This window comes from Erinaceus europaeus, chromosome 9 (assembly GCF_950295315.1).
Source record: "Erinaceus europaeus chromosome 9, mEriEur2.1, whole genome shotgun sequence".
NCBI classification, from domain to species: domain Eukaryota; kingdom Metazoa; phylum Chordata; class Mammalia; order Eulipotyphla; family Erinaceidae; genus Erinaceus; species Erinaceus europaeus.
The window spans coordinates 19,335,542-19,362,666 of record NC_080170.1 but is presented as its reverse complement, the minus strand read 5'-3'; the positions used below and the strand labels follow the sequence as shown (position 1 = coordinate 19,362,666).

Below are 27,125 nucleotides of genomic sequence, written 5' to 3'. Positions count from 1 at the left end.
CAACTCTCAAGTGTGAGGGCCTGAGCTTGGTCCTTGGCATGATCTATGCTGGAGTCATGTGCTGATCTTTCTCTCCCTCTCTGCCCTGCCTTCTCTTTCTCTCATCTACCTCTCTGTCTCTCATAGATATGTAATAATTATTAATTGCAAAAATATAATACAAGAAAAACATTACTGTGTTCTTTCATAAAAAAACTAACCCCAAAGCAATTAATTACCTGATTGTTTAATGATATGCTTATTTTGCCTTTTCATAATATTCATTTATAATATGGTATTTCCTTTTTTTTTCTCCAGGGTTATCTCTAGGATTTGGTGCATGTACTATTAATACACTGCTCCTGGAGGCCATTTTTTTCTTTTGTTACCCTTGTTATTGTTACTGTTATTTTATGTTGTTGTTGTTGTTGTATAGGACAGAGGGAAATCCATAGTGGAAGGTAAGACAGAAAGGGGGAGAGAAAGATAGACACCTGCAGACCTGCTTCACCACTTGTAAAGTGACCTCCCTACAGATGGGGAGTCGGGGACTCGAACTGGGATCCTTATGCTAGTCCATGTGCTTTGTGCCATCTACAATTAACCCGCCATACTACCACCCAGCACCCTATATTTTGGTATTTCTTTTTTATTTGTTTATGAAAGTGAAAGAAGCGAAGGGATAAAAAGAAGAAGTCAGAACACTGACATATGTAAGGGTGGAAACGGAAATCAAGACCTCATGCTTTAGGGTTCAAAGCTTTATGCACCGTAACGATTTCTGGCAGCAATATTTCCTTCTTTCTGTCTTTCTTTCTTCCTTTCTTTATCCTTCCTTCCTTCCATCCTTCCTTTATTTCTTCCCTTCTGTCTTATTAAAAACACTGCTTTTCTAAGTTCATTCTCTGAATTCATCATCAAATATCTGAAAATTAATCAAGTGTGAGTACCCTGTAATGTGTATTAGATGCTGCAGTATACAGGAGACTCTAGCACATACTGCAATTCTAGATATACCATGTAGTAATATAAATTATCTCCACATATGATGCATTCATATATTCTTGCTAAGTAATATTTCCCTTTAGGATTATAATCCAGTATAGAGCCATGTGACTTAGCCAGGAGACTCACGAGACCTGACAATAGGACCATGGACAGTGATAGAAGCTACAGTGAATGGTTAAGTCTTTCAAGGTGTGAGTCAGTCTAGTTAGTGACTGGATTCAATTTCACTAAGTCTGTGTCATTCAATATTATGTTGAATACAAGGCACTGATCTCGACACAAATGGTCAATGAAATGAACAGCATGTAGCCTCTACCCTTGAGGAACTCCAGCTTTTGGTTAATCAGAAACAGAAAGTTAGACGCAGATCGAAAAATCTGAGAAGGTGGGATAGAGAGAAAGAAGACACCTGTAGTACTGCATCACCACTTGTGAAGCTCCCTTCTGTAGGTGGAGATGAGAGTCTTAAACCCAGGTCTTTGTGCTTGGTAACATGGGCAATCAAGGAGGTGTCAGTGCCCAGCCACCAAATCTGTATTTTGAGGAAAGTAGGTAAGTTGTTTCAGACTATCAACTGATATCTGAGACTGTATCATTATTATTATCATTTTATTTTGTTTTTACAGAATTTTGCTTTTTTTGTCACTAAAACCAAAGAGTAATAAGAAATCAGATTCTAGGAGAAAAGGGAATAGATATGGGCAGCACAGAGTGGACAATGCAAGGGGTCACTCTGAGTTACCCCAAAGGTTGGAGGAGTCTGGGCCTTAGGCAGATCCTGGTTCCCCTGACTGCAGTTTCCTGGGTGGGGTGTCTGATGGTCTCATGGACCATGAGGACACACTGTGGTGTCTCAGCTGTGTCCCCAAAGTGATGACTGGATTGGTCACTGACAGCTGGGGAGGTAGAGGCCACTGTTTATTCCCCAAATGTAATAATCAGTGTAGAAATATGGCTTCAGGGGTTTGGTAAATGTGCTTTTGAAAGTATAAAGCAGGCTGTACTCTGTCACATTGTAGAAAGAAATTAGACCTTTCTCATACTGCAGAAAAATACCTACAATTTGAATGTCTTTTGAAATCTTAAGAATGGAAGGGGGAGTGGTAAGTGCCATGAACACATTGAACTTTAGGGAAAGTGCCCAGAACCCATTTTCAGGACAAACAGTGATGCCTCCTTTCCGCTTGACTGACTCCACACACAGTCCTATTGCCCACCTGGAGTTCCAAGCCACATCCACCTCCCAGTAATGGTCACCAGCAGAGAAGCTGTTCTCCCCCAGAACAGACCTGAGAGTGTCAAACCGCTCAGGATTGTCAGGAACATCTTGCTTTTCCGAAACAGGTCTCACATGTTTTCTGTCCTCTGACACCTTAAGGTTAGGGTGAGCAGTGTCCTGATCCAGGGTTATGTTGGCTGCAGAAGAAGAAGTGCATCCATTAACTGTAGGACTGCAAGTAAGTCCTACCTTAGGGCTCATGGGATTTACATAAAGGTCTTCCATGCCTATCTAACAGGGTGTGTAATGAAGGATGAAAACAAGAGTGAGAAACAAATGTGCCTGCCATGAAGCCTAGAAGAGTGCAGTATGGCCAGGTGAGCCCCATCTGCAGACACAGAGGCTGAAGCCCTCTGGGTGCTCCTGGAGAGGACAGTATCCAGTGCAGCCAGAGGAGAGTAGGAGGGGAATGGGCGGGGTCAGGGAAGCCCAGAGGAAGAGGGCAGAGTCACTGAGTCCCTGAGACCACTGGGGATTCTGCCTTTTCTCTGGGTATATGGACAGAGGGGAGCAGGGAAAGACTTTTATGAACTAGTTCAAAGAATTCTGAGTATAAAAGAAAATAATGTTATAATCACACTTAGATTAAGTGTGGCTGCTATGGAGATCTGTTTCTCCAAGAGGGAGTTTTGACAGCATATGTGCAGGCTGATGGTAACAACAGGAAGATGTGAGCAAACTGATTGTGAGGGGGAGTGAATTGATAACAAATCTCGTATTTTACCAGTCTGTTTAGTCTCTGGAGCACTGTTACTGTGAATATGGGATTAGTGTAGACTGAGGTCACAAGTGGGAAATAAGAAAACAAAGCAGGAAATCCATAGGGTGAGATTTCAATAAACTTTGGGCTTTTGATGCAGTAACAGGATTCCAGGAATAGAATGGGGCTTAGGGAAGGTCTCAGTTTCCTCTCATGGAAAAGAATAGTTTGATGGAGGGTGAAGTGCACTGGCACTTATCTTGGGGTTGGGCAATGCTGCCTCTGTGGTAAAAAGTTCGTCTACTTAAAAATTTTTTTTTTTCTTCTTTTTATTGCCAACAGTATCTGCATCTTAAATCCACCACTCCTGGAAGTATTATTTTTTTTTTATAGAGGCAGAAATTGAGAGTGAGAGGAGGGTAGAGGGAGAGAAAGAGAGACACCTATAGCACTGCTTAAGCGCAGAGGAAGCTTCCCTCCTGCAGGTGGAGACTGGGGACTCAATCCTGGGACCTTGCATTCAGCAACCTGTGCAGTCAACTGAGTATGTCACCACCCAGCCCCACGAAAGTCAGTTTTATGAATTTGATCTTAAAAAATGGATTCAGTGATAGCTTTTTTTCCCCCCTCATGATTTACAACTCCATTTCAGGAAAATGACTAATTTTTATCAATGTTATCCAAGGCTTTACCATTCATTTAAAATTTTTTTTCTGAAACACTTTCATATTTTATGACTTCTTTTCACTTCAGGTAAATTTATGCAGAATTAACTGATTTTGGAAATGGCCTAACCCCCTATTGACCATGGGATAGGTTATTTTTTGTATGAGTGTTTCCATTGAGTGAGGATTACTCAAAACCTGTCTGGTTTCCTGCCCACCATATCCAGCAATACATGATGGTGCTGCTATCCCTGAGGAACAAGAAACACTGCAAGAGGACGGGTTGCAGGACACACCCCAGGACCCATAATATGACATGGCGGGATCTGAAAATTTGGTTCACAGAACCATCTCTACCCCCCTTCTCTGAATATCTTATGCTATGACTGGCCAGTTGTGTTTTGTGAAAGAGTGAATTGAATGACTGAAGGTTTTGTATGACCCATTTTTCTCAGAGTACTCTGAAACTTAATTGAGTTTATATAAAAATGCTGGACACAGCCATGATGTCCAGAAACAATCTAAATTTTTTTTCTTTCCCCCTCTTTTGATTTTTTTAAGTCTTAGTATAAATGTGAAAAGCTTAATCTTAAAATGTGTAAGTGAAAATGGTTCAACTAAGACAGTACGGATCTAAATTTGTGTTTGACATGATATATCTTCACAACAAAAGTTTTTCTCCTTCTGTGTGTTCAAGACTACATGTTTATGTGTGTGTTTGAAGTTTGGTAAAAATCAACATTTAGGTTAAAAGTGTAACTTTGAAGCTACATTCTTACCAGGCTTGTTAAATGAAGGACTTTTCAACACGATTCTTACAAACGTAAAATAAATTTGCTAAAATAATTGAGTATTTAAGGTAAAAGTCTAAATATTTAACAAGAGAATTTATCATCTGCAAAATTAAAATATAGATTCTCTATACAGGACATTTTTGGAGGGCCCCCAAAAGTGCCCTGTAAGCTATCTTGTGGAAATTAATCCACAAAAAATCTGGCATCAATCTGACATTGTAAATGTTCTAAAAGAAAAACTGCAAAAAACTTTGTCACTAACATGTGTTAACTTTCTAAATAACCTGAGTTTGTTTAAAGTCTAATGTAAAAATTAGTTAAAAATCAATATATATATATATATATATATATATATATATATATATATATATATTTATTTTCCCTTTTGTTGCCCTTGTTGTTTAACATTGTTGTGGTAATTGATGTCATCGTTGTTGAATAGGACAGAGAGAAATGGAGAGAGGAGGGGAAGATAGAGAGGAGGAGAGAAAGAGAGACACTTGCAGACCTGCTTCACCGCCTGTGAAGCGACTCCCCTGAAGGTGGGGAGCTGGGGGTTCAAACCGGGATCCTTACGTCGGTCCTTGTGCTTTGCGCCACAAGCACTTAACCCACTGCGCCACCGCCTGACACACAAAAGTCAATATATTTTAACTAAATCTGGTCTGAAGATCCTACACATATCTGGGGTGTGTCTCCAACTTAAATGGGTGTAACAAAAAGTAGAAAAGACACTGTTGATATGTAAAGCTCTCATATACCTTCTCAATTACAAAGGTATCACCAGCCCGGTGAATTATAGGTCACACAATGGTTATGCTTAAGATCCTCATAAATTAGGCTTCTAACAATTTTTCTTCTCTTTAACTGACCACATTTTATTGTGCTTAAATTGTTTAAACAGCCTTAGAATCATACTAGAATGGCCTTCCAAAATTATAAAAATACTTAAACCAATTATAATCATTGAGTTATTATAGTAAATTTCTAACTTGTTACAAGTTTTGTTTTTTCACAAATAATTGAATTACAGCTGTCAAGTATTCACATGGAAAAGCATCTGCTCATAAGGTAAGATATTAAAGTATATAAGAAGTTCTCCCATATACAACTTATGTAAATTAACAACAGCATTCACATATCTTTCTACACTTAACTGGTGTATCTCATTTTGCCACTGTAGGCCTGTCTATAATGTCAAGCAGTTTAAAGACATTGTCAGCCAACCATTTAAAGACTTTTTCCTTTATAACATCACCCATACAATAGAAATCCCTTATCAACTCCCAAAGACAAATTGTTGTTGAGAAGGTCTAAAAAACACCTAGGTGCAATCAAGTAAAGAAAAAAATGGGGATACATGACCCCAATATTCAGCTGACTAACGAACTAAGTAGATTAAACCTCTTTTAAAAAATTGATCCAGATATCCTTCTAATCATGGGAAGCAGATTTGTTTGTGTTTCTTTCACAGGAATCCCTGGAAAACCATCTGGATCCAAGCACATTCTGACATTGCCCACCTGACAGCATGACTACAGTGCTCCCCCAGCCAATAATGTGTCCTGACATGATCTAAAGAACCTGATTCACAGACTCCAACGACTGAACTTTCTTACTGCCTTTCTCTCACCAATCGCTGTCTGCCCTTCTTGATTATGCTTGACCTGTCACATTTTGGTGGTTTCAGCTCACTCTCTACAGAGAAGCAAAGTTCCAGTGGCAGTACCCCCCCATCGAGATAGACATGAGGCGTTTTTTCCCCTGGTCATTGGCATTGGACTGACGCTTCTATTGGACTAGCTGGTACACCTTTGGACACTACCTTTACACTGCTGGACTTCTCGAAGACTGACTGTAGCATTCAATGGACTTTGCAGCCAGCTGTCTCAGGACTCTGCAATGCCAGATCACCCCTCTTGCACCTTGGCCTAACAGGCCCCCACTCCTCTACATATCAGGCAGCCCCTTTCCACCACCAGGCCTCTCTTCAGTCTCACGCTGTCCCTCGCTACTCTTACTTGCCACTCTCTGTCTTATTCCAGTTCTTTTAAAAATGCCTGCATGATATCATTCAGGTTTCTGCCCAGAAAGTTTCTGTTCACCCTTACACTGCTATTCTCCTGAAAGAAATGGAGTCTTTTACACACATTCACCAATTTTATATGGCCATTAAGAAAGAGGGAGATGTTGGGAAACTGTGAGGATGTGGTTGAGCTTGGCAGGTCTCGAACCTGAGGGATGCGTCTATCCTGTCAGTCTCTCTACCCTGAGATTGAGCAAGGAGGGACAGTAGGAACCCCAAACGTGTGCCTTATCCTATAAGACTCCCTGCCCCACAAAGCACCCCACATTTCTGATACTATCACCATTAGATAAAAAGAAAGTGGGAGATACTATGGCCTATTTACATAATCATTGTTTTGCCTGATGTATCTTCTTTCTACCTCTAGACGGCCCCACATGCAGGGTACATTAATCCTGCCAGTTTTAAAAAAACCCTGGAAACCATTGCTACAGAAACTTTCTACCTTCCTACTCATTCTTTTCTCCACCCCTTTTCCAGCCACCTCCTTTCCCAACATGCCACTGCCTGTTTTGCCCTAATACAACCCACTTCTATTCCTGGTTTTGCTCTCTTCTTCTGTTATTCTCTTTTATATCCCATGTCCATACCTGGAGAAGGGCTAGCATGCAGACTGGGAGGTGTCCATTTGTGGTTTGGTACCACGTGGCTTAACCTGCTGCACTCACGCCTGACTCTGGGATGCCCGCATGAATAAAGATTTGTATTTCTATTGCCATGAGCTTGGTTCCTGGATCCTCTCTCCTACCTGTGAAGCTAGCCTGGCAGTACAGAATACTATATAGATTACTCAGGCAAAGCCTTTATTCTAAAAAAGAATTCCAGAAGACAGAGAGAGAGAAAAAAATAGAGATCATGGCACCAAAGTTTTATTAATGCAACGGGGGCCAGGCTTTAAACTGTGTTGCACACAAGGCAGAAGCAGTGCACCATCCAAGTGAGCTATTTTCCATCCCAAATAGAGGACTTTAAAGTGATTCTCACTGAATTACCAGGGGTTGAGGAAATGGAAGCTCTATTTATATGGAACTGTGCCTAACACCAGACATCATTTATTTCTCTACTTTTTTATTTATATATTTTTCCAAAGCACTGCTCAGTTCTAGCTTATAATTATCTGCATCATTGGACCTGGGATTCTGAGCCTCAGGCATGAGTCTATCTATTTGCATAATAGTTCATGGCAGTCATGAATCACACTTAATATTCATCACATTTGTACTTACCTGCAAATCTTTTGATGACACTTAGTCCTACAAACAAAAAAAATGTGAAGTTAGTTGAAAAGCTAGCAGGACAGGGGTTGGTATGAATAATGACATGTGGATGTCAATGTAGAGAATTCAGAATTCACTCACCCTCTGCTCCCAGGGCTTTGCTTTGGGCTGCAAGCAAACAGAGAAAGAGAGATCAGCATTCTGAGGGGACACTAGCTGTATTTTCAATTTAACGTGAGGAGGAGAGACAGAACTTTCAAATGTGAAATTTCATAGTCTAGCCTATTTTTCATTAAGATACAAGGTCAGAGAGGAAGAGTGAGCTAGACCAAGGGGGAAACCCAGAGCACAGAAGCTTCTTGAGTTGCATTGGCACCTCCCTCTGCTGCCAGGCTTCAGACTCGATTCCCAAACCAATGCAGGAAACCTACCTGGGGAGTTATCTCTCTGGTCCTGGGTATCTTATTAAAGTGAATTATTAATATATTTATAAAACATGTAAGAATAATCTAAATAGTGTTTAAAATTAAACACACATATCCTCTACTGACCTAAAATCGATTTTTTTTCTCTTTGTTTTTCCAAAGTTATATAGTGATGTGTTGTGGTGTGGGCCATTTTGACTTATAAATTCTAGCTGTTTTTTTGGCTTTCTTAATGCTTATACTTTCAGCAATTCCCAGGTGTGTGACAGGTTTCCTCTGTGACATATTCAAATATCAACTTTGCTCCTTCTCCATCTCCTGAGACTATGGAGTTCCAGTTACTCTCATGTTAATATTTTTCTGCTGGTGCCTGCTATTTCACCCAGAATTACTCCATTGTTCAGGAATCCTCACTGTTAAGGAGCTTCAGACGAAGAGAAAGTGGTGGTTTTATCTCCTAGCCCTGCTAGCCAGTCATAGAGCTGAAATATTCTATTTATAATGCCTCTAATAATAGCTCTAATTCTCTCCCCAGCCTCTTTAAGTTCTTGAATTTCCATTTGAAGTTTTCTTTGTGAATTTTGTAGTTATTTGATGAAATAATATCTAAAATTTTATATTTATGTTTGTAAGTTATGGCTGGAGTCTTGAATTGCCTTTATAAGATGTTTTCAGAAGTTAAAGTCTAACAATTTCTCTAATTACTTTACAGTGTTCATAATATGGTATCTGATTGTCAGCCAAATGTGGCACTGAATCTGGTTTTTAAAGTATTATTATTAAGACACATCATAGTCACAATGAGAAAAAGTAAGGATAAAGAAAGGATCCTAAAGGCTGTAAGAGAGAAACAAAAATCACATACAGGGAAAACCCATAAGACTATCAGCTTCTCCACTCAAACTCTCAAAGCCAGAACAGAATGTCAAGATGTCTATCGAGCCCTGAATGAAAAAGGGTTTCAACCAAGGATAATATATCCTGCTAGACTTTCATTCAAAGTAGATGGAGGGATCAAAACCTTCTTAGACAAACAACAGTTAAAGGAGGCAACCATCACCAAACCATCCCTGAAAGAGATTCTAAAAGACCTCTTATAAACAAGAACATCACTATAATACTTGCAATATATCAGACCAAACAAAAATTTGTTGAACAACTGCACTACAATACATTAAATCCATAATATCAATAAATGTCAATGGTTTAAACTCACCTATCAAAGAGCACAGAGTGGGGTGATGGATCATAAAACATAACCCAACCATATACTGCTTGCAAGAATCCCATTTGACCCAACAAGATAAACATACTTAAAGTGAAAGGATGGAAAACTATCATACAGGCTAACAGACCACAAAAAAAAGGCAGGAATAGCCATACTTATCTCAGACACGATAGATTTTAAATTAAATAAAGTAATAAAAGATAGGCAAGGACATTACATAATGATTAGAGGATCAATCAGCCAAGAAGACTTAACAATTATTAACATCTATGCACCCAATGAGGGACCATCTAAATACATTAAGCATCTACTGAAAGAATTTCAAAAATGCATCAATAGTAATACAATAATAGTGGGAGACTTTAATACCCCACTCTTACACTTAGATCAGAAAAGCAGAGAATCAACAAAGATACAAGAGAATTGATTTAAGAGATTGACAGACAAGACCTCTTGGACATTTTCAGAGTCCTTCACCCCAAAAAACTGGAATACACCTTCTTTTCAAATCCACATAACACATACTCAAGGATAGACCACATGTTCGGCCACAAAGACAGCATCAATAAATTCAAGAGCATTGAAATCATCCCAAGTATCTTCTCAGATCACAGTGGAGTAAAACTAACATTTAGCAACAAACAGAAAATTATTAAAAATCACAGAATTTGGAAACTAAACAACATACTCCTTAAGAACCTCTGGGTCAGAGAGACACTCAAGCAGGAAATTCAAATGTTCCTGGACACAAATGAAAATGAAGACACAACCTATCAAAATATTTGGGACACAGCTAAAGCAGTATTGAGAGGGAAACTTATAGCCATACAATCACATATTAAACAACAAGAAAAAGCTCAAATGAAGGACCTTACTGCACACCTTATTGACTTAGAGGAAGAGGAACAAAGGAACCCTAAAGCAACCAGAAGGACAGAAATAAATAAAACTAGAGCAGAAATAAACAACATAAAAATAAGAGAACCATACAAAAGATCAATGAAGCAAAATATTGGTTCTTTGAAAGACTACACAAAATAGACAAACCCCTAGCCAGACTCACCAAACAAAAAAGAGAGAAGACTCAAATTAATAGAATTGTAAACGATGGTGAAGATATCACAACTGACAACACAGAAATCCAGAAAATCATGCAAAACTTCTATGGAAAACTATACGCCACCAAACTAGAGATCTGGAAGAAATGGAACAATTCCTAGAAACATATGCCCTTCCAAAACTGAACCAAGAAGAACTACAAAACCTAAATGTACTAACCACAGACAAAGAAATTGAAACCATTATTAAGAATCTCCCCAACAACAAAAGTCCTGGACCAGATGGCTTCACAAACGAATTCTACAAAACTTTGAGGAAACAGTTAGTACCCATACTTCTTAAGCTTTTCCATAAGATTGAAGAAACAGGAATACTCCCTTCCACCTTCTATGAAGACAACATCACCCATCCAAAAAGATCTGTGTAAATCTTGTTTATAGCAGCACAATTTTTAATAGTCTAAAGCTGGAAGCCACCCAGGTGATCAGCATCAAGTAGCTGCTTAAGGTGTGGGCTATATACACTTTGGAATACTATTAAGCTCTGTGGTGCTGGCATTACCAACCAACTGCTCTCAACACTATTTTTCTCCTTTTACTTCTGTTCTATTCCATATGACAGGACAGAGAGAAACTAAGAGGGGAAGTGAAAGGGAGAGGGAGAGACTAGGAAAGAGAAAGTGACAGAGGGAGACAGTGAGAGACAGAGAGAGAAGTACTGCTACCTACTTGTGAAGACTCTCACGAGATAGGGAGAAGGGGCTCAAATTCCAGTCCTTATGCAGGTGCTTATGCACAGAACTACACCTGCTGAACCAAGTGCACCACCAACTGGCTCCCCTGAAGTCTTTCCTACTAGATTCATGCTTATTTAGCATAACTCAAATGTGGGTCAGTAACCAAGAGTTGGCATGATTCTCAGGTCTACTGCAACTCACCATGTTCTCTTTGCAGTGAACCTAAAAACAGAGAAAGAGACAAATTAATTATTAGGAATTCAGGGTAAGTTTGAACTGCTGTGCATCTCACCATAGATGCTCTCTTGATGCTGCAAGACAGACACAGGTTCCCAGACATCCCCCTTCTGATATGGGAGGGGTTCTGAAATGACTCTGCTCTGTAATATAGATCCCAATCTAGAGACAACTCAACCAGGCAGGGATGTTATGCTTGAAGGGTAAAACTAAGATTTATATTTCTTATCAATTATGTGATGTTAGCCATTTCTGTTTTCAGCTTTCACAGTATGGTATCTGCTTGTCAGCCAAAAGTGACGCTGTGTCTGGTTTTAAAATTATTATTATTACTATTATTTCAATTTTTGTTCCCATGGGTATGCATGACACAGGAGATAAAGAATTTGAAATACAAAGCAAGAAACCATCAGACTATCTGCAAAGTTCTCATCACAGAAATTAGAAACCACAAGAGAATGGAATGAAACCTTCACTATACTAAGGGAATAGATTACCAGCCACAAATTCTCTCCACTGCTAAACTATCTTTCATATACATAGGATAACTTAAGAGTTTCTCAAACATACAGAATCCAGAGGAATTCACCACCACCAGTCCACACTGGCAATAATTCCTGAAAGGAGTTCTACACTAAAGGAATGAAACAAACTCCTACTTTAAATGAGTTCATCAGTGACACCATACCATGGACATCGAATCTTTGCCAAAGCTGCCCAGACTATGGAATGGGGAAAGGAGGGTCTTTTCAACAAGTGATCCTGAAAAATTGGGTTGAAACATGCAGAAGAAAGAAACTGAACCACTAGATTTAACCAAACACAAAAGTAAATTTTAATTGGATCAAAGACTTGGATGTTAGGCCATAAACTATCAAACACTTAGAGTAAATTATTGGCAGAACTCTGTAAAGACATCTTTATTGATAGAAATTTAACTAAGACTAAATCAAAAATAAACCAGGGGACTACAACAAGTTAAAAGGCTTTAGTATAGCAAAAATAAGCACCACACAAACATAGAGACAGCTTACACAGTGGAAGAAGATATTTGCATGCCAATCATTAGACAACAGGATAATAACCAAAACATATAAAGAATTCGCCAAAGTCAGCAATACGAAAATAAATGAGTCGGCGATGGGTGGTAACACAGCGAGTTAAGCACACATGGCGCCAAGCTCAAGGATCATAAGGATCCCGATGGGAGCCCCAGGTTCCTCACCAGAAGGGGAGTCACTTCACAGGCAGTGAAATAGCACTGCAGATATCTATATTTCTGTCCCGCACTGTGTCTTCCCCTCTCTCCATTTCTCTCTTTCTTTTTCAATAATGAATATATCTATAGCAACAATAACTAAACAATAAAACAACAAGGGCTACAAAAGGGACAATAAGAAAATATAAAAAATTTAAAAAAGAAAACAAATAACCCCATACAACAATGAGGAGAGAATATGAACAGAATATTAAAAAAATATTCTAAAGGTCAAGAAACATGACAAAATTCTCCAAGTCATTGATTACTAAAAAAATGCAAGTAGAGACAACTATCAGATATAAAATAACTCCTGTGGAATGTTCTGCATGAGAAATCACAGCAACAATAAATTCTGGAGAGATTGTGGGGACAGAAGAACCTTCCTGCACGACTGGTGGGAGTGTAATTTGGTCTAGCTCCTGTGGAGAGCTGTCTGGAGAAATTTCAAAGGCTAGGAGTGTACCCTATGACCCCACAATTCCACTTCTGGGGATATATAATAAGGAATCAAACACACCCATCCAAAAAGATCTGTGTATATCTTAGATTATATCAGCACAATTTTTAATAGTCTAAAGCTGGAAGTCACCTAGGTGTCCAACATCAAGTAGCGGCTTAAGGTCTGGGCTATATACACTTTGGAATACTATTCAGCTCCATGGTGATGGCATTAACAACCAACTGTTCTCAGCACTATTTTTCTCCTTTTTCTTCTGTTCTATTATATGACTGGACAGATAGAAAGTAAGAGGGGAAGGGAAAGGTAGATGGAGAGGATAGGAGAGAAAAAGAGAGAGAGAGAAACAAAGAGAGTGAGAGAGAAACAGAGAGATAGAGATAGATAGATAGATAGATAGATAGATAGATAGAGAGAGAGAGAGAGAGAGAGAGAGAGAGAGAGAGACTGCTTACTACCTGTGAAGCCTCTCCACCAGATAGGGAGAAGGGGCTCAAATTCCAGTCCTTATGCAGGTGCTTATGCACAGAACTACACCTGCTGAACCAAGTGCACCACCAACTGGCTCCCCTGAAGTCTTTCCTACTAGATTCATGTTTATTTAGCATAACTAGAATGTGGGTCAGTAACTAAGAATTGGCATGATTTTCAGGTCTAATGCAACTCACCATGTTCTATTTGTAGTGAACCTGAAAATAGAGAAAGAGACAAATTAATTATTAGGAATTCAGGGTAATTTTTAACTGCTGTTCATCTCACCATAGATGCTCTCTTGATGCTGCAAGACAGACACAGGTTCCCAGATACCCCCCTTATGATGTGGGAGGGGTTCTGAAATGACTCTGCTCTGTAATATAGATCCCAATCTAGAGACTACTCAACCAGTCAGGGATGTTATAGTTGAAGGGTAAAACTAAGAGTTATATTTCTAATCAGTTAACTGATGTTAGCCATTTCTGCTTTCAGCTTTCATAATATGGTATCTGCTTTTCAGCCAAAAGTGAAGCTGTGTCTGGTTTTAAAATTATTATTACCATTATTTCAATTTTTGTACCCATGTATATGTATGGCACAAGGGAAAAAGAATTTGAAATACAAATCAAGAACCATCAGACTATCTGCAGAGTTCTCATCACAGACACTAGAAAACTCAAGAGAATGCAGTGAAACATTCACTATACTAAAGGAATAGATTACCAGCAATAAATTCTCTCTACTGCTAAACTATCTTTCATGTATACAGGATAACTTAAAAGCTTCTCAAACATACAGAACCCAGAGGAATTCACCACCACCAGTCCAGCCTGGCAAGAATTCCTGAAAGGAGTCCTACACTAAAAGAAACAAACAACTCCTGCTTTAAATGAGTTCATCAGTGACTGACACCATACCATGGACATCTAATCTAATCTAATGAATATATCAATAGCAACAATAACTACAACAATAATGCAGGAAGGGCAACAAAAAGGACAATAAATAGATATAAAAAATTAGGAGAAGAAAACAAACAACCCCATCCAAAAAAATGGGGAGAGAACATGAACAGAATATTAAACAGAAAGTATTCTAAAGGTTAAGAAACATGAAAAAATGCTCCAAGTGCTTGATTACTAAAAAAATGCATTTTTGGCTTTGTATGTTAATTATCTTTTCAGCCACCAGGTTCCAGACGCCATCGGGATGCTGACCAGGCTTCCCTGGACTGAAGACCCCACCAATGTGTCCTGGAGCTCCGCTTCCCAAGACCCACCCTATTAGGGAAAGAGAGAGGCAGACTGGGAGTATGGACCAACCAGTCAACATCCATGTTCAGTGGGGAAGCAATTACAGAAGCCAGACCTTCTACCTTCTACAACCCACAATGTCCCTGGGTCCATGCTCCCAGAGGGCTAGAGAATGGGAAAGCTATCAGTGGAGGGGATGGGATATGAAGATTGGGTGGTGGGAATTGTAGGGAGTTGTACCCCTCCTATCCTATGTTTTTTTTAAACTTATCCTTACTTAAATAAAAAATAAATCAAAAAATGCAAATAGAGACAACTATGAGATATCAAATAAATTCTGTGGAATGTCGTACATCAGAAATCACAGCAACAATAAATGCTGGAGAGGTTGTGGGGACAGAGAAACCTTTGTGCACTATTCATGGGAGTGAAAATTGGTCCAGCTCCTGTGGAGAACTGTCTGGAGAAGTTTTAAAGGCTGGCAGTGGACCTAACCTATGACTCCACAATTCCTCTTCTTGGGATATATTGTAAGCAATCAAACACACCCATCCAAAAAGATCTGTGTATATCTTAGTTTATAGAAGCTCAATTTTTAATAGTCTAAAGCTGGAAGCCACCAGGTGTCCAACATCAAATAGCGATTAAGGTGTGGGCTATATACACAGTGGAGTACTATTAAGCTCCATGGTGCTGGCATTACCAACCAACTGCTCTCGACACTAATTTTCTCCTTTTTCTTCTGTTATATTTTATATGACAGGACAGAGAGAAATTGAGAGGGGAAGGGAACGGAAGGGGGAGGGAATAAGGGACGGAGGGACGGAGGGGGAGAGAGAAAGAGAGAGAGGGAGAGGGAGAGGGAGAGGGAGAGAGAGAGAGAGAGAGAGAGAGAGAGAGGGAGAGAGACTGCTTACTACCTGTGAAGCCTCTCCACCAGGTAGGGAGAAGGGGCTCAAATTCCAGTCCTTATGCAGGTGCTTATGCACAGAACTACACCTGCTGAACCAAGTGCACCACCAACTGGCTCCCCTGAAGTCTTTCCTACTAGATTCATGCTTATTTAGCATAACTCAAATGTGGGTCAGTAACCAAGAGTTGGCATGATTCTCAGGTCTACTGCAACTCACCATATTCTCTTTGCAGTGAACCTGAAAACAGAGAAAGAGATAAATTAATTATTAGGAATTCAGGGTAATTTTGAACTGCTGTGCATCTCACCATAGATGCTCTCTTGATGCTGCAAGACAGACACAGGTTCCCAGACATCCCCCTTCTGATATGGGAGGGGTTCTGAAATGACTCTGCTCTGTAATATAGATCCCAATCTAGAGACAACTCAACCAGGTAGGGATGTTATGCTTGAAGGGTAAAACTAAGAGTTATATTTCTAATCAGTTAACTGATGTTAGCCATTTCTGCTTTCAGCTTTCATAATATGGTATCTGCTTTTCAGCCAAAAGTGAAGCTGTGTCTGGTTTTAAAATTATTATTACCATTATTTCAATTTTTGTACCCATGTATATGTATGGCACAAGGGAAAAAGAATTTGAAATACAAATCAAGAACCATCAGACTATCTGCAGAGTTCTCATCACAGACACTAGAAAACTCAAGAGAATGCAGTGAAACATTCACTATACTAAAGGAATAGATTACCAGCAATAAATTCTCTCTACTGCTAAACTATCTTTCATGTATACAGGATAACTTAAAAGCTTCTCAAACATACAGAACCCAGAGGAATTCACCACCACCAGTCCAGCCTGGCAAGAATTCCTGAAAGGAGTCCTACACTAAAAGAAACAAACAACTCCTGCTTTAAATGAGTTCATCAGTGACTGACACCATACCATGGACATCTAATCTAATCTAATGAATATATCAATAGCAACAATAACTACAACAATAATGCAGGAAGGGCAACAAAAAGGACAATAAATAGATATAAAAAATTAGGAGAAGAAAACAAACAACCCCATCCAAAAAAATGGGGAGAGAACATGAACAGAATATTAAACAGAAAGTATTCTAAAGGTTAAGAAACATGAAAAAATGCTCCAAGTGCTTGATTACTAAAAAAATGCATTTTTGGCTTTGTATGTTAATTATCTTTTCAGCCACCAGGTTCCAGACGCCATCGGGATGCTGACCAGGCTTCCCTGGACTGAAGACCCCACCAATGTGTCCTGGAGCTCCGCTTCCCAAGACCCACCCTATTAGGGAAAGAGAGAGGCAGACTGGGAGTATGGACCAACCAGTCAACATCCATGTTCAGTGGGGAAGCAATTACAGAAGCCAGACCTTCTACCTTCTACAACCCACAATGTCCCTGGGTCCATGCTCCCAGAGGGCTAGAGAATGGGAAAGCTATCAGTGGAGGGGATGGGATATGAAGATTGGGTGGTGGGAATTGTAGGGAGTTGTACCCCTCCTATCCTATGTTTTTTTTAAACTTATCCTTACTTAAATAAAAAATAAATCAAAAAATGCAAATAGAGACAACTATGAGATATCAAATAAATTCTGTGGAATGTCGTACATCAGAAATCACAGCAACAATAAATGCTGGAGAGGTTGTGGGGACAGAGAAACCTTTGTGCACTATTCATGGGAGTGAAAATTGGTCCAGCTCCTGTGGAGAACTGTCTGGAGAAGTTTCAAAGGCTGGCAGTGGACCTAACCTATGACTCCACAATTCCTCTTCTTGGGATATATTGTAAGCAATCAAACACACCCATCCAAAAAGATCTGTGTATATCTTAGTTTATAGAAGCTCAATTTTTAATAGTCTAAAGCTGGAAGCCACCCAGGTGTCCAACATCAAATAGCGATTAAGGTGTGGGCTAAATACATAGTGGAGTACTATTAAGCTCCATGGTGCTGGCATTACCAACCAACTGCTCTCGACACTAATTTTCTCCTTTTTCTTCTGTTATATTTTATATGACAGGACAGAGAGAAATTGAGAGGGGAAGGGAACGGAAGGGGGAGGGAATAAGGGACGGAGGGACGGAGGGGGGGAGAGAGAGAGAGAGGGAGAGGGAGAGGGAGAGGGAGAGGGAGAGAGAGAGAGAGAGAGAGAGAGAGAGGGAGAGAGACTGCTTACTACCTGTGAAGCCTCTCCACCAGGTAGGCAGAAGGGGCTCAAATTCCAGTCCTTATGCAGGTGCTTATGCACAGAACTACACCTGCTGAACCAAGTGCACCACCAACTGGCTCCCCTGAAGTCTTTCCTACTAGATTCATGCTTATTTAGCATAACTCAAATGTGGGTCAGTAACCAAGAGTTGGCATGATTCTCAGGTCTACTGCAACTCACCATGTTCTCTTTGCAGTGAACCTGAAAACAGAGAAAGAGATAAATTAATTATTAGGAATTCAGGGTAATTTTGAACTGCTGTGCATCTCACCATAGATGCTCTCTTGATGCTGCAAGACAGACACAGGTTCCCAGACATCCCCCTTCTGATATGGGAGGGGTTCTGAAATGACTCTGCTCTGTAATATAGATCCCAATCTAGTGACAACTCAACCAGGCAGGGATGTTATGCTTGAAGGGTAAAACTAAGATTTACATTTCTTATCAATTATGTGATGTTAGCCATTTCTGTTTTCAGCTTTCACAGTATGGTATCTGCTTGTCAGCCAAAAGTGACGCTGTGTCTGGTTTTAAAATTATTATTATTACTATTATTTCAATTTTTGTTCCCATGGGTATGCATGACACAGGAGATAAAGAATTTGAAATACAAAGCAAGAAACCATCAGACTATCTGCAAAGTTCTCATCACAGAAATTAGAAACCACAAGAGAATGGAATGAAACCTTCACTATACTAAGGGAATAGATTACCAGCCACAAATTCTCTCCACTGCTAAACTATCTTTCATATACATAGGATAACTTAAGAGTTTCTCAAACATACAGAATCCAGAGGAATTCACCACCACCAGTCCACACTGGCAATAATTCCTGAAAGGAGTTCTACACTAAAGGAATGAAACAAACTCCTACTTTAAATGAGTTCATCAGTGACACCATACCATGGACATCGAATCTTTGCCAAAGCTGCCCAGACTATGGAATGGGGAAAGGAGGGTCTTTTCAACAAGTGATACCGAAAAATTGGGTTGAAACATGCAGAAGAAAGAAACTGAACCACTAGATTTCACCAAACACAAAAGTAAATTTTAATTGGATCAAAGACTTGGATGCTAGGCCATAAACTATCAAACACTTAGAGTAAATTATTGGCAGAACTCTGTAAAGACATCTTTAATGATAGAAATTTAACTAAAAAGAATAAATCCCCAACAACGATGAGTAGCTGAGAAAGCTGTGGTATGTATGCACAATGTAATACTATACATGTATCAAGAACAATGAACCCACCTTTTCTGACCCATCTTGGACAGAGCTAGAAGGAATTATGTTTAGTGAGCTAAGTCAGAAAGATAAAGACGAATATGGGATGATCCCACTCATCAACAGACGTTGAGAAAGCAGATCTGAAAGGGAAACTAAAAGCAGGATGAATAAATTGAAAGTAGGGCACCAAAGTAAAAACCCTGTGGTGAGGAGTAGACATGCAGCATCCTGGGCCGGTGGTGGTTGGAGGTGGGTGGGTGGGATGGGTCACAGTTTTGGTGGTGGGAATGGTGTTTATGTACACTCCTAGTAAAGTGTAATCATATAAATCACTAGATAATTAATATGAGAGGGGGAACATTAATTGTATGTCTCAAAGTTTTTAAAACACAGACCGAGTCTTTTTAATATATAGGCTTTAATATAAGACTTTACTATATACACTCTCTCAAAAGCCTAGACTAAGTAGATCAGAAGCAACCAATGGCACAGCTATATACAAGATACTGGCTGGGTACTATACAGAAAACCCTAACAAAAGGACTTTTCAAAGTTAAACCAGTTACCAAATAATGTGATGATAATCCATTGATTTTTGAACCCTAAGACAGCAGAAACCTCACATCTCCACTATAGAGCCTCTATTTCTGCCAGTCCTGGAAACTTAGGATAGGGCCCACTTTCCCTCATGCCTCTCCCAAGCCATATCAAATAATACTGCACCTGCCGATCGCAAGCTAATCAACGCAACGATTACCACCTCAACATGCTTCAGCTCAAACTGTGTCCAGAGACTTCAGGTGTGGAATGACAACCCTTCAGATTCATTACTCGGGTGATACCTTTCCTTTCATAGTATTCTCTAATTCAATTCCAGGTGGATCACTTTCTAACAAAGTCCTAAAACCTGGATATACACCAGTTTCTGTGAGAGAGATCATATGTTCATATGTATCCATAAACTAGTGCAAAATATATACCTGAAAGCAGAAGTACAATAGAGTTTGCAGTGAGTACCCCGCCCCAACATTTCCTCTCCACTATTCCACCCTTTGGGTCCATGATTGCTCAACAATTTGTTTGGTTTTGTATGTTAACTCTCTTTTCAGCCACCAGGTTCCAGATGTCATCAGGATGCCTGTCAGGCTTTCCTGGACTGAAGACCCCACCAATGTGTCCTGGAGCTCCGCTTCCCCAGAGACCCACCCTACTAGGGAAAGAGAGAGGCAGACTGGGAGTATGGAATGACCAGTCAATGTCCATGTTTAGCGGGGAAGCAATTACAGAAGCCAGACCTCCTACCTTCTGCAACCCACAACGACCCTGGGTCCATGCTCCCAGAGGGATAGAAAATAGGAAAGCTATCAGGGGAGGGGATGGGATATGGAGATTGGGTGGTGGGAACAGTGTGGAGTTGTACCCCTCCTATCCTATGGTTTTGTTAATTTATCCTTTCTTAAATAAAAATAAATTTAAAAAAAAGAAAAGAAGACTAAATCAAAAATAAACCAATGGGACTACAATAAATTAGAAAGCTTTAGTATAGCAAAAATCACCACCACACAAAAATAGAGACCCTTTTACACAGTGGGAGAAGATATTTTTATGCCATACATTAGACAACAGGATAATAACCAAAACATATAAACAAATTCACCAAAGTCAGCAACAAGAACAAAAGACTGGGAGATGGGTGGTAACACAGCAGGTTAAGTACCTGTTGTGCCAGGCAGAAGGACCATAAGGATCCCAATTGGAGCCCAGGGTTCCCTACTGGCAGGGGAGTCACTTCACAGGTGGTGAAGCAGGTCAGCAGATGTCTTTCTGTCCCCCTCTCTGTCTTCCCCTCTCTCCATTTCTCTCTGTCCTATCCAACAACAAAGACATCAATAACAGCAATAACTACCACAATAAAACAAGGACAAGAAAAAGGAAAATGAATAAATAAAAAATTAAAAGAAAGAAAACATATGACCCTATCCAAAAATGGGGGGAGAATATTTACAGAATGTTCAACAAAAAATATTCTAAAGGTCAAATAACATGAAAAAAATGCTCCAAGTCATTGATTATTAGAAAAATACAAATAGAGAAACCTATGAGATAGCACTTCATTCCTGTGAGAATGTTCTACATCTGAAACCACAGCAACAATAAATGCTGGAGAGGTTGTTCAGACAGAAGAACCTTCCTGTACTTCTGGGTATAGTATAAATTGGTCCAGCTCCTTAGCAGAGCAGTCTGGAATACTCTCAAAGGCTAGAAGTGTACCTACACTATGACCCCACAATTTCTCTTAAGGGGATATATGGTAAGGAATCAAACACACCCATCCAAAATATCTGTGTATATCTTAGTTTATAGCAGCACAATTTATAATATTCTAAACCAGGAAGGAACTGAGGTGTTCAGCATCAACAAATGGCTGAGTAAGATTTGGGCCATATACACAGTGGAATATTATTAAGCTCCGTGGTGCTGGCATTACCAACACAATGCTCCCAACACTATTTTTTCCTTTTTCTTTTGTTCTATTTTATATGATAGGACAGAGGGAAATTTAGAGGGGAATTGAAAGAGAGAGAGGGAGAAGAGGGAGAAGGGAGGGAGGGAGGGAGGGAGGGAGGGAGAGAGACAGAGAGAGGTATTGCCTTCAGTGTTCTCTCTCTCCACCAGGTAGGGAGAAGGGGCTCAAATTCCAGTCCTTATGCAGGTGCATATGCACAGAACTTCACCTGCTGAACCAAGTGCATCACCATCCGGCTCTCCTGAAGTCTTTCCTACTAGATTCATGTTTATTTAGGATAACTAGAATATGGGTCATAACCAAGAATTGGCATGATTCTCAGGTCTAATGCAACTCACCATATTCTCTTGGTAGTGAACCTGAAAATAAAGAAAAAGATAAATTAATTATTAGGAATCAGAGTCAGTTTGAGCTGCTGTTCATCTCACCATAGATGCTCTCTTGATGCTGCAAGACAGACATAGGTTCCCAGACATCCCCCTTCTGATGTTGGATGGGTTCTGAAATGACTCTGCTCTGTAATATAGATCCCAATCTAGAAACAATTCAACCAGTCAGGGATGTTATGGTTGAAGGGTAAAACTAAGAATTATACTTCTAATCAATTAAATGATGTTAACTATTTCTGCTTTCAGTGCACCCATCACAGATGATCTGTGAAGCACATTTATGGTAAAAGCTATTATTAGCCTTTATCATGAGGACAAGGATATCAAGCCCAAACATACCTAGTTTTCTTCTAGTTCGTACAAAGAGAACACCCAAGACTGCGGCAACAGCCAGGAGACACAGGGGCACAGCGAATCCCACTATCCAGGGCCAGAGCCTGGAGAACATGGCGTCTGAAACACAGGAATTATCTTCCTTGAGACTGAGCTTGACATCAGTGACCTGGCTGCTGTGGACAAACCCAAGGGCTTTCCCCTGGGAAGCATGTGAGCAGGGACAGTGATTCTAAGCCTCACCCTTCCTCCCTGCAATTCACAGAAACACAGGAATTCCTGAGAGTTTGATGTTCTCTTGTACTTCCAAAGGGAGAGAGAGAAAATCACTTCTTACTGCCCACAAGTGAAGCTGATGCATCACACAACATTGTATTCTCATTCAGGAATGTCAGACCTTGGTATATGGACACTTTCAATTCTAATTCTCCTATAATTCCTAAAATGCTACAAATGATATACAGGATTCCCTTATCTTTAATTCTCTTCCCTCCTGTCTCAGTTTCCTCAGTCAGACTTTGCCACTGTCCTCTCTACTCAGAGACCTTCCACATGCCTGTATGTGATACTGACAAGCAAGCAATAGGCAGGGCAGTTTAATGGTGTGAGGGAATGTGAGATGCAGGACTTCAGAATCTAGGTCAGGAAGGTTAGTAGTTGCCTCAAGCCACAAAAGTGGTAGGTGGAATTCAGCAGATTGGCTTCATTTGATAGCTGGGAAACATCAAAAAATTGTCTATAAGGGTAATTCCCTTGGCAGTAGGAATAAGAACATTTTAGAAAAAAAACGTACAAGACTACTCAAAATAATTAAATGTTTTTTGATACCTTGTGCAACCATGAAATTATTACTATAAAATAATGTAATGATACCCCCTGTCACAAACAAGTACAAAACAGACAGAAGATGAGTTTTCAAACAAGATCTCCAATAACAACTACAGTGGGTGGGGTAGAGCAGAACCTTCACCCTCAGGTCTTGCATGCTGTCCCCTCCTTGCTCAGCAGAGATCTCTCAGGATTCTCACACTGGAGGACACTGACCTGCCATAGAAATATGTGTTTCCTTCTTCTCACCGAGGACGGGGTTCCTTATGGCACAGGACAAATTTCTTGAGCTGGCATCTACAGTGACAGATGTTTGCACATGAAACAGGCCATCTTCTGCCACTGTCTTTGTCTCAGAGGCCGGCACCAAATACCGCAGTCCTTGTAGGTCCCTCCATTGCACCTCAGGCTCTGGGTACCAGCCCCTGGATGTGCAGGTCAGCTGCACCTCCCCAGTGCCTCCAGGTTCAATGTGGATCTGAGGAGCTGTGCCTGAGGCTGGGAAGGAAAAAGAGACTGAAAAAGTAGATTCTTCCACAGGTTTATTGCCACCTGACTTTGGCTGTCAGCTTGTGTTTCCTAGTTGACCACTATGAATCTCAACTCTGCTTTGTAAATGTGGAGGTTAAGAAACCTTAAGCACAGTTGTTGGACACATAGACCATTTGTGGTGGGTACTGTGTGAAGCTATACCTACTACTTTTATAATCTTGTAAATCACTATTAAATAAAAAATTTCCAAAAGTGAAAGGAGAATAAACAGCACAGTCAAATTTAGAAAAGAATAAATTAATTGATAAATTACACAAACACTAATCATGTTCTTTCTTTTTTACTGTTTCTGCATAATATGTTATTACTCATTTAGCTGATGATTAATTTTTTTCATTACTCAAAATGTCTTAATAGAAATAGAGATTAACGAAATCAAAGCTTTCCCTAGGACTCTGGCTGCTGGGCTCAAACCTGGTCATGCACACGGAGCAGCAGACACACTCCCAGGTGAGCTATTACATCCCTTATCTTATGACCCTTCAAGTGAATAGCAGAATATTCTATCAATCCTGGTGCATCCTGGTGAGTAAATGTAGAGTGGGTGTTTTCTGTGACAAATATCTTGTTCTTACCCAAATATCCACCATCCCTTTCAGCAAGACTTTCCAGTATGAGCATCCGGCATTCTGGGAATGTTCTCACCATCCTGTGGCCCTAATGAACAGCCACAGGGAACCACTGAGCTTTGGACTCATTGGACTGGTCTGTGGATAACCTGACTTTCACAGTGTACCTATATCAACTCACTCGAGGTGGAGTATGAGGCTAGTAGTTACCTTGCTGGCCTGTGTAGTTGCTAAGGAGACAATCTTAAAAGTGGGTGTGCCAGTCACTTAAGGCTTTGCACTCCAAACTCCTGCATTTAGGAGGTGTTTGTGAATGTGATGTGAAATGGGAACAGTGTATGTTCTAGAATATTTCCTAAAAGAAAGAGGGTCATCCTTCCCTTTTTATGTTTTCAGGTGAGTCATCTTTGAAAGTTAGTAAAGGGGCCCCTGGTGCTGCACAATGTTGAGCACACACATCACACAGAGTGAGGACACTGGTTCAAATCCTTAGGGTCAAGTTCCCCACTTGCAGAGAGGAAGCTTCATGGGTGATGAAGCAGTGATGCAGTTCTCTCTCTCTCTTTCTCACTCTCACTCTTGCTCTTTCTCTCTCTCTCTCTCTCTCTCTCCCTATTTCCCATTCCCTCTAAATTTCTGTCCTTACCAAAATTAATAAAAGAAGTGAATTAAGAGAGTGCTCTGCAGTGGCACACCCAGCAGATCACACACTTTACTATTTGTATAGAACCAGGTCCAAGCCCCTAGTCCCCACCTGCAGTGGTGGAGCTGCAGTGGTTGTAAACAGGGCTGCAGGTGTCTCTTCCCCATGCCAGTTTCCTCCTACAATCTGAAGTTCTCTCTGTCCAATCAAAATACAAAGAATGAAAAAAAACTAGTTGTGGTTGGGATCAATGGATTTGTCACACAGGCACCAAACCTCTGTAGTAAACCTTATGGAAATAAAAATGAATTATCAGTGGTATGGTAGACTAGGATGCATTTCCGTTACTGTGCAGAGCAGAAATTCCTAGAAACTTCATCTCTGTTCTCCTTAATCATTTATATTGATAAACAAAGGAGAGGTGTATAGAATTCTACTGCAACCTGCAGTGTCAGAATATAATATTTGGATAAACATTCCTTAACATACTGGCCTAAAATAATCATATATTTACTGTTACTCTCTATTGGGCAGTTTCTTTGCCAACACTATAGATGCTGTTACCTAAATATAATTGAAAAATCCTAGAAATAGTTTGAGAGAATTCATTTCAAAGACTCACCTGTGACCAGCACCTCAACTTGAGCTTCACTTTCAAACGTGGAGCTTGCAAAGTTACACCTGTATTCTCCACCATCTGAAGGCACAGTGGGAAAGATCCTCAGGGCCACCTGCCCTGTGTTAATGTTCTCCTTCAGAAACTCTGTCCTCCCTCGGTACTGTAGGTTTTGCTGCCACAGCTGATCCTGGGAAGCAGCATAATGATGCACCAGAGCTGGAGGATCCATTCGGTGCCAGGTCACCTCCATGTCCTCAGCATCTGTCTCTGGGCTGAGGTGACAGGACAGCACAGCTTCTTCCCCGACTGAGGCAATGATAGGTGCTCCTGGGCCTAACACATTGAATTGTCCTGGTTGGAAAGGAGAAAATGGTGACTGTTGCCAAGAATATGCTATGCAGAGTTTTTCAAACTATTTTTATTAGATTGACAACCAGTAAGCCATGCAATATTTTAAAAGGAAACTTATATTCCCAGAGTACATTGCAAAATGATTAATTAAAGCTCCTTTGTGAAAAGAAAGAAAGAGAGAAAGGAAGAAAGAAAAGAAGAACTCCATTGAGAGCTAGGTGGTGAGTCAGCTGTGGAGCTCAGGCTCTCCCTGCTTGAGGCCTTGGGAAAGAGGAAGAGCCTGAGCTCCACAGGCTGGATCAGAGCTCTGGCTTCTCCCTCTCTATCTCCCTCTCTGCTATTCACTCTCTTTAAATAGGGAAATTCATCTTTAAAAATACATCTTATAAAAATGCATTACAGTGTTGATCATTAAATCATGTATTTAACAGGAAAAGCAAGGTATTAAGTGAACATTTCCTCAACTAATCAAGCTGTCCCATGATTTGATTGTCAGTGTCTGATCCATGAGGATTCTGCCTGGTTCTGTTCTGTGATTATAGCCTTCCCTTCTTCCTCCCATATCCCAAACCAGGGTGACATAGTCAGTTATTAGACAAGACTTGAATAGTAATCAGCTGGTTTAGTGCTTAATTCACAACCATACAATTGTCTTTAGAATAGCATGAATCACACTTGTTAAGTAATAATACTGTCAGTATTGTCACCAGAGTTTGCATTCCTTCACAGCTCCTGAAAGACCCTTTTGTACTTTGGAGGTATTTTATTATTTACTTTGGGGTGTAAATTTTATTAGTTTCATGCACACAACATAGTGCTTAGCTATTTGTATATCCAGCAGAATGATTGACACTCTTACTCTTGGTAACATCCATCTCAAGCATCATTGCTGTGTTTTTTTTCCTTCTAAAGGGAACCATGCTTGTGTGAAACCCTAAAGCAGTGCTGAGAAACACAGAGGGCAGGAATCTGCCTGAGGCTGATGGAGAGATGGTGGCAGTTCAGCTCCAGGAATAAACTGAACCAGGGATGTGGAAGATGTGGTGGGAAGATACTATTGAAAATGGAGCTGAGAGGGGCCTTCA

The 27,125-nt window shown here is 40.1% G+C and overlaps 1 protein-coding gene across 1 annotated transcript; it reads right to left on the bottom strand.

Annotated features, from left to right (window-relative positions):
* Window positions 1-1,873: 1,873 nt before the first annotated feature.
* On the bottom strand, window positions 1,874-26,924 carry LOC132540294 (butyrophilin subfamily 1 member A1-like). Its single transcript, XM_060197082.1, has 15 exons — window positions 26,900-26,924; window positions 25,693-26,040; window positions 24,638-24,657; window positions 24,434-24,515; window positions 23,523-23,804; window positions 22,185-22,291; window positions 22,095-22,115; window positions 18,181-18,201; window positions 15,989-16,009; window positions 14,402-14,465; window positions 13,800-13,820; window positions 11,378-11,398; window positions 7,870-7,896; window positions 7,738-7,764; window positions 1,874-2,403 (listed from the first exon to the last, which is right to left on the bottom strand). Exons 1-15 carry the CDS (start codon window positions 26,922-26,924, stop codon window positions 1,874-1,876), a joined length of 1,617 nt encoding a protein of 538 aa, XP_060053065.1.
* Window positions 26,925-27,125: the final 201 nt, after the last annotated feature.